The sequence below is a fragment of the Sinocyclocheilus rhinocerous genome, unplaced genomic scaffold (assembly GCF_001515625.1).
Source record: "Sinocyclocheilus rhinocerous isolate Xijiao unplaced genomic scaffold, SAMN03320098_v1.1 scaffold480, whole genome shotgun sequence".
Classification (NCBI taxonomy): Eukaryota; Metazoa; Chordata; class Actinopteri; order Cypriniformes; family Cyprinidae; genus Sinocyclocheilus; species Sinocyclocheilus rhinocerous.
In genome coordinates this window covers 2,400,723-2,408,478 of record NW_015655401.1, presented here as the reverse complement: position 1 = coordinate 2,408,478, position 7,756 = coordinate 2,400,723, and the positions used below count along the sequence as shown (strand labels likewise).

At 37.9% G+C, this 7,756-nt stretch overlaps 1 protein-coding gene across 1 annotated transcript in view; it reads right to left on the bottom strand.

Moving 5' to 3' along the window:
* Positions 1–1,910: 1,910 nt before the first annotated feature.
* LOC107718148 (dihydropyrimidine dehydrogenase [NADP(+)]) overlaps positions 1,911–7,756 on the bottom strand; it is a 160,745-nt gene continuing 154,899 nt past the window's right edge. Inside the window, exons 21-23 of the mRNA XM_016525131.1 lie at positions 4,274–4,432; positions 2,812–2,952; positions 1,911–2,405 (exon numbers count right to left, since the gene is read on the bottom strand). Of these exons, the coding sequence (XP_016380617.1) occupies positions 2,241–2,405; positions 2,812–2,952; positions 4,274–4,432 (465 nt within the window). The 3' untranslated portion in view covers positions 1,911–2,240. The remainder of the gene's footprint in view (positions 2,406–2,811; positions 2,953–4,273; positions 4,433–7,756) is intronic.

Sequence of the window (7,756 nt, the reverse complement as noted above, 5' to 3'; positions counted from 1 at the left end):
GTTTTGCCCCCCTCCATACAATAGAAGTCACATTCCCCAAATTCTTCTTCTTCAAAAAAAAAAAATGTGTATGTGTGTGTGTGTGTGTGTTCCACAAAAGAAAGAACATCATACAGGTTTGGAATGAATTGATGACAACATTTTTGGGTGAGTTATTCCTGATACTCTTGTGTGCTATTAGAAAGCCCTGTGAATATTTGTAGAATTATGACATGCCATTATGATCACATTATTGCTTTTTAACAGACACGTAAATGTTGCAGATTTTCTTTTTTGCTTGTTCTCAACTTAAATGAGCTTTGAGTACATCACACTCATGCGGTTCTCTATGTATGTCAGCAGGGCCGTTTCTAGCCAATTTGACGCCCTAGGCGAAATCCCTAATTCTTTTCAGACACCAGTTGATTGTCACATTCAAATTGGCGTGGCGCCCTAGGCGACCGCCTAGCTCGCCTATGCCTAGAAACGGCCCTGCATGTCAGAGAGGAAGAGCCCATCTCTGTGTGCTTTTCGAAAAGACATGGACATTATTATAGAGCGGCAGCTTCTCGATGTCACATGTGGGCGTTACGACGGAAAGGTCAATATTATTTTTCTAATATGGTACTTAGGAAGGGGAGCAGGAGAAGGAAAAGAGGGTGTGCTCTCGTTTGTCCTATTAACATTTATGAATAATTTAACCTGGCATGCCTGGCCAGGGTCCAGACACATCATTTCTTAATTGCAATCAGACGGAGGAAGTAGGTTGTTGCACAGTGATGTATGAATGACAGCTGGGGGAAGAGATATGCTGCAAGGGAGGATTCAGCTTCAGCACACAACTTACTGTGATAACTATCGCAATTTATATACTCCTTATTGACCTGAGGCTGTGCATATGGAAATATGATTTGGTCCTGATATAATAATAATAATAATAATAGTAATATTAAAAAAGAACAATTTAATAAAAAGCAAGATAAGTGCAAATAATGTAAAACATTACAATCGTTGAAACATATCTGTAAGGCTGTTGAAGTGCAGTGCTGACAGCTAATAATGAGCGTGCTTAAGGGACTTCAGTAAATTTGCTGAACCTTCTCATCGTGCTTGGCATGGTTGCTAATTTTTCAAAGGCAAACATTTTTACAAATCAAGTTAAGTCGCAGCCAAATTAATGGAGCTCCAGTGCAAACTTTAGATTTATGGCGGCCCGGTTTTCTTTCTAATCCCTTGTTATTGTGCGATTATAATAAATGATGAAATAACTCTGACATGTCAGGCTGCGTTTTTTCAAAAGCAGCGTTTTCCTGTATTTCAAACACGGAACCACTCAGAGAACGTGCGGCCTGCATCTCAGAGATGAAAACGATAGCATTTTAATTAACTCCGTCTACTGTCTTGTCCACTGCTCCCAATCGGATGTTTGTTCGCAGATGTAACAATTATAGGAAGATCATATTAGCACAACAGAGACTCAGCATAAACCTTTCAGACTTGTGTTTGTATCAGCCTCAGTGAATGCTTTGTTTAGCAAAACAAATCAATCGGGACATTAGAGGAACCGTTCTAAACATCATTAGAACGATTTGTTCTGTGTCTAAACCTAAAGCTGCTCTTCAAGAAGCCTAAACAGTCTGCGAGTGAAACTGTTCAAACTCACAATTAGTCTGGTGATATTTTATTCAAATTAATTATGGCTCACACTTGAAATTTTTAATTATACCTCATACTTGATATTTATTACTAAATATGTCTTGGGATTTAATTACTAACAAACATTAAACAAAGCAAATCTGCTTTATAAATAATTATGCTTATGTTCTACATTATTATTAATCACACTTACCAGTCACATAATTAATTTTCCTGAGTTGCAAAATAATAGTGAAAATGAGACTTCAATACTGTCAATTATTAATATTCTCGCTTTATTATTTTATTTATTGTTATTCATTTATATCAGAGAAAAATAAAAGCACATCACCATCTTTCTAAATCAATAATCCCTTTCACTTTTGAAAGGGACAAAAAATAACATTGCACTGTGTTGTTTTCAAATAATGCAACTCTTCTGTGCCAGCACAATTATTCTAGCATATCTGGCTTGGGAATACAGGCAATTATTTCTGCTGGCTAATTATTCGTTTTCATAATAAAGGTAATTTTTCACACAGCAATTATACGTGGAATTGATCCTTTGAATGAGACGTTGCTCCTTGGTTTTCTTTCTCTCTGGTCAGGTGGTGCGACAGCGTGCTTTAGCAAGCGGGATTAACAGGTAGGCCCCTCTTGGGCACGTACGGCGTTGTCCTGGTAACCATTTTGATGCAGTCGATGATGGGGCACACGCTCAGGCAGAGAGTGCAGCCGGTGCAGCTGTCCATGATTACAGGAAGATGGGTCTCAGGGTCAAACCTAATAGCCTGCAAAAGAAGACGAAGGGGAGGGAAAAAAACCTATTACATTAGAGCAATTATCGACTCACCATAGGAGGATTTCCCCACTCCTGGGAGAGCTTTTCATGGAGGGAAAAAAGCAACAACAATGACAGCAGCTAGCACAACAGTATCGTTCTTTAAGGTAAATAGCTGGCCTGCTTCGTCGCGCATCAGCCTTATTCATTTCAGACTCTGCGCTTGTCTCTTTATGTTTTCAAAATGCAAGGCCAATGGCGGTGAATGAACTCTATAATCAAGTGACCTCTAAAGACAACATATAATCTGAAAACATTTGCTAGCTTCCCGTATTTTAGCAAATGAAATCCAGTAGTAACTGTTTTCTTGTAAATAACATCCTTATCGTGTAATTATCTAATGTGTGCATCTGTACCTGGTAGCCTGAGTCGTTGCAGGTCATGTAGCATTTGCCACAGTTGACACACATCTCTGGATCGATGAGGGCCTGCACTTGTTCCATGTTGTCCAGCTCCTGGTAGGCACCAATATGCTTCAGTGCTCTGGCAATCACATCCTTTGCAGAGAGGAGAGGCAGGGATTAAACGGCAAGAAAAACAGCCGTGGCGTCTCAAAGAAACAGTTTGCAAGGCAGCATTCCTTTCTTAAGTTAGCTTAATTAAATCAGCGCTGGAAGGAGCGGATCGGTTTTGATATCTGACTGGTAGTTTGTGATCTCCATTTCCTCCTAGAGATCCTTTACAGCATAATCACCTCAAGGAATAACGCCTTTTAATGTTATGAGCAGGAAAACTGCATGTGCTACAAGACAGCCTCACAGATTACATGAGGACAAGCTGCTGAGGACGTGTATGTGAATTTCTGTATGTTTGCCTAATGTATGTATTACACTGTCAAATCAATGTGTTGATAAAGGATGATGATTAAAATGGCATGTGATTAAAAAAGGACACAATTAATTGTATACCTGTATGTAAATGAATTTTCTTTTTTAACTTGAACATGACATTTCTTAAAAAAAAAAAAATTCATGGTGTAAGATACTGAAAAACAGCGAGATACAGCAGCCATCTGTATGTGTACTTATAATAATGTGTATTTATAATAACATCTTGCTAAAAATAATCAAATAAGCTAATTAATTTATGTACTCTACCGTTCAAACTTTTGGTTCGGGAAGATGTTTTTGAAGGAAAGCCTCTTATGCTCACCAAGGCTGTTTTTTGTTTTGTTTTTTTTTAATCAAAAATATAGTACAAACAGTAATGTTATGAAACATTGTTTCAATTTAAAACAAGAGTTTTCTATTTTATTATATTTAAAATGGTAAATTCTTCCTATGATAGCAAAGCAGAATTTTCAGCAGCCATTACTCCGGTCTCCACTTTAGTGTCACATGATCCTTTAGAAATCATTCTAATATATAATTTCTTATTATTATCAATGTTGAAAACAGTTGTGCTACCTAATATTTTTGTGGATAAGGTGAAACCTTTTTTCCAAGATTTTTTGATGAATAGAGAGTTCAAATTTTTTTTTTTTGAAAATTGAAAAATAAATCTTTTGTAACATAAATGCCTTTACCGTAACTTTTGATCAGTTTGATGCTTCCTTGCTAAATAAAAGTATTAATCATCTTTATAAAAATAACTTTACTGACCCCAAACCTTATATGTAATATATACTGTATATATATATATATATATATATATAGAGAGAGAGAGAGAGAGAGAGAGAGAGAGATTAATATGACTCATCAACATATCATGTAATTAATTTGAATAAAATCTGTAATTGACTGACAGCCCTAATATCACTGGAAAAATGTAATGCCTCCAATAATAAAAGGTGAGATGATACTTGAAGATATTACTTACTTTCACATTAGGAATGGGTTTTTTGGGGATGTTTCTTTGGGGAACTCTAGAATCACTGGCGTCTGTGATCACATTGCCCATTGCATCTTTAAGGCTCTTCTTGTACCTCGCCAGGACTTCAGTCTTCGTCTTTAAGTACGGTCCAAAGCTAGGCAGACTCTTTAGGAGAGAAGGATGGCAGGTATAACAAGTTACATTTATTCAAACAAAGTCTTAAAATATTTGACTGAAGAGTAGTTAATGTACTTTCAGGTAGTTTGAAACTTCATTAAACTTTGAATTATTCATTTCTATAGTTGTCTACGAATGTACACGCATACTGATCTTTTCCACATTATATAATATGTGTTAATTACTTTTTAATGAATGTTATTTAAAAATTATACCAAGACATGATTGAGAAAACATGTCAGGTATGGACGTCAAGTGAATTCATATCCATATTTAAATCAACCTTAGCTTTTTACAACAATCTAATGGAAAGTGTGCTAAAACATCCTTGCTATCACTTCCCACATCCATTTATATCAAAAGTGGTTGCAGTGCTGTCTTCGCCTCAGAGTCTCGCACACATGCCTGACCCTCCAGAGCAGCAGGGCTAAAGAGGCGATTCGTATTCACAGTCACAATCTCATACCGACGCACCGAGCCTGAGAAGTGGCCATAAAAGAGCCTTGAGCCTTCGCTCTCCAAAGGCTATTCGACAGGAAACGCCGGCTCCACTGACGAGAAATCAAGTTTGCCACAAAATTAGCCATCCTTTTAATGGAGCCATAAAGAGAATCTGCACAGAATTGTTAGGAAACCATATAATACTACCGGTAATTGCAAGGATTAGCTGGTCAAACTAATGGTTTGACACTAAAATGGTAATGAATGGTAATTTGAGGGAAATGGACTTATGTGTTGCTGATGGGCACCGCTTCCAATAACTGATATTTTCAGTTTTCTAAATGCTTTTCATGAAGAAGTCTTTTTTGGAGTTTTTTTGGAGGCTAATTATCATATTTATAATTTGAAACGATCGAGCAAACACTGAATTTTCTTAATGGCCGTTTCGTTCTGCATCTCTCTTCATGACCTCTCTCCAAAAGAATGCTTCGGTTATTCAAGCGTTTTTAACAACACCCTATTCCACCTTTCCCGCAACAAGTATTCCTTACAGCGCCTGCCGAAAATCCATTCGTCCCAACGATAGGACATTTTTCCAGTCACACAGTCTCCTCAAAGCTGTCATCCACAACTGCCTGTAACCCTTCATTTCCAACATGGCCAGATGGAAGTGTCTCCCTGCAAAGCAAAAAGAATCAAAACACGACAGGAAAGGACTCAATTATTAGCCGCCCGTGTCAAACTTCTCACAATTTATTATTATTTTTTTTTTTAAAGTAGCAGCCCAAAAGAGATCGGAGGCCTTTGGTAAAGCAGGACGTATCAAAGGAATCAGAGAAACAAATCTACGATGGCGGTGTTGACTGCAGCACTAATGGCTAACTTAGGGGGGGTGCATCCTCCATGTATTTATTTCCCTGTAGAGCTAACACTGGTGGCCCTGTTCTAATCCTGCATAAAAGCATTACTCTCTCAGGCACAGGCTGACAGTCTAATGAATCAAGCGCTCCAGCCCTGCAGGAGACAGTCTGAGGAACCCATCGGAGGCTGGGGAGATAAACGTACACACACTGACTACACACATGGCCCCGTTCTTATTGACACTAAAATGGTAATGAATGGTAATTTGAGGGAAATGGACTTATGTGTTGCTGATGGGCACCGCTTCCAATAACTGATATTTTCAGTTTTCTAAATGCTTTTCATGAAGAAGTCTTTTTTGGAGTTTTTTTGGAGGCTAATTATCATATTTATAATTTGAAACGATCGAGCAAACACTGAATTTTCTTAATGGCCGTTTCGTTCTGCATCTCTCTTCATGACCTCTCTCCAAAAGAATGCTTCGGTTATTCAAGCGTTTTTAACAACACCCTATTCCACCTTTCCCGCAACAAGTATTCCTTACAGCGCCTGCCGAAAATCCATTCGTCCCAACGATAGGACATTTTTCCAGTCACACAGTCTCCTCAAAGCTGTCATCCACAACTGCCTGTAACCCTTCATTTCCAACATGGCCAGATGGAAGTGTCTCCCTGCAAAGCAAAAAGAATCAAAACACGACAGGAAAGGACTCAATTATTAGCCGCCCGTGTCAAACTTCTCACAATTTATTTATTTTTTTTTTTTGAAAGTAGCAGCCCAAAAGAGATCGGAGGCCTTTGGTAAAGCAGGACGTATCAAAGGAATCAGAGAAACAAATCTACGATGGCGGTGTTGACTGCAGCACTAATGGCTAACTTAGGGGGGGTGCATCCTCCATGTATTTATTTCCCTGTAGAGCTAACACTGGTGGCCCTGTTCTAATCCTGCATAAAAGCATTACTCTCTCAGGCACAGGCTGACAGTCTAATGAATCAAGCGCTCCAGCCCTGCAGGAGACAGTCTGAGGAACCCATCGGAGGCTGGGGAGATAAACGTACACACACTGACTACACACATGGCCCCGTTCTTACACACAAAAACACACAGGCTAGACAGAGATATGTCATTAACAGTGCATCAGTCAAAATAAACACAGAGACGACTGGCTTGCTTGTGAAACCTTGATTACACGGAAACTTTGAACACTACTTTATTTTTAACATGCTGACCGCTTTCTATTGAAATAAACAGCCTAAGGGTGCGCTGTAAAATATAAATGTATAAATATATTTGTTTCCCCATTTTCTGACAGTGACAGTCAAGAGCAGACAGGAAATGATGGGAGGATCACAAATACAAGCTGAATATGAACTTGAATGAACGCCACTGCTCAACACCTAGCACTAACCACTAGGCCACATATGAAATGTGCATCAAAAGCACAATATACCGATGTAACAGATCAGCTGATATTGGTTAATCAATTGGTCATGCGTATCTTGCTATTTAGCTTTTTTTTTACTTGCAGATTACCTTCTAAAGTCTTTTAAAATGAATCATAAAAAAACACAAAAAATTTAAAGGAGTCATGGCATGAGAAATCAAATTTTCTTTGAGGTTTTGACACGACTTTTGTTAAAAGATGAAGCAGCCAACTGTATTGGATCTCATAGCAGCTCCATCGCAAACAATTTCATAATGCTTTGCCTGTAAATGACAGTTTAATATGGATAATGTTTTCACAAATACTAATTTGTGTGCAAATTTTTGACAGATCTCATAGCAGCTCCATCGCAAACAATTTCATAATGCTTTGCCTGTAAATGACAGTTTAATATGGATAATGTTTTCACAAATACTAATTTGTGTGCAAATTTTTGACACGTGTTGACATTTCTCTATGAAGTGACATTAGCAAATCATAACAGTGGCCATTTACTGACAAATATGACCATCAGGCATGTCATGGCATGTTTTATGTATATATATATATATATATATATATATATA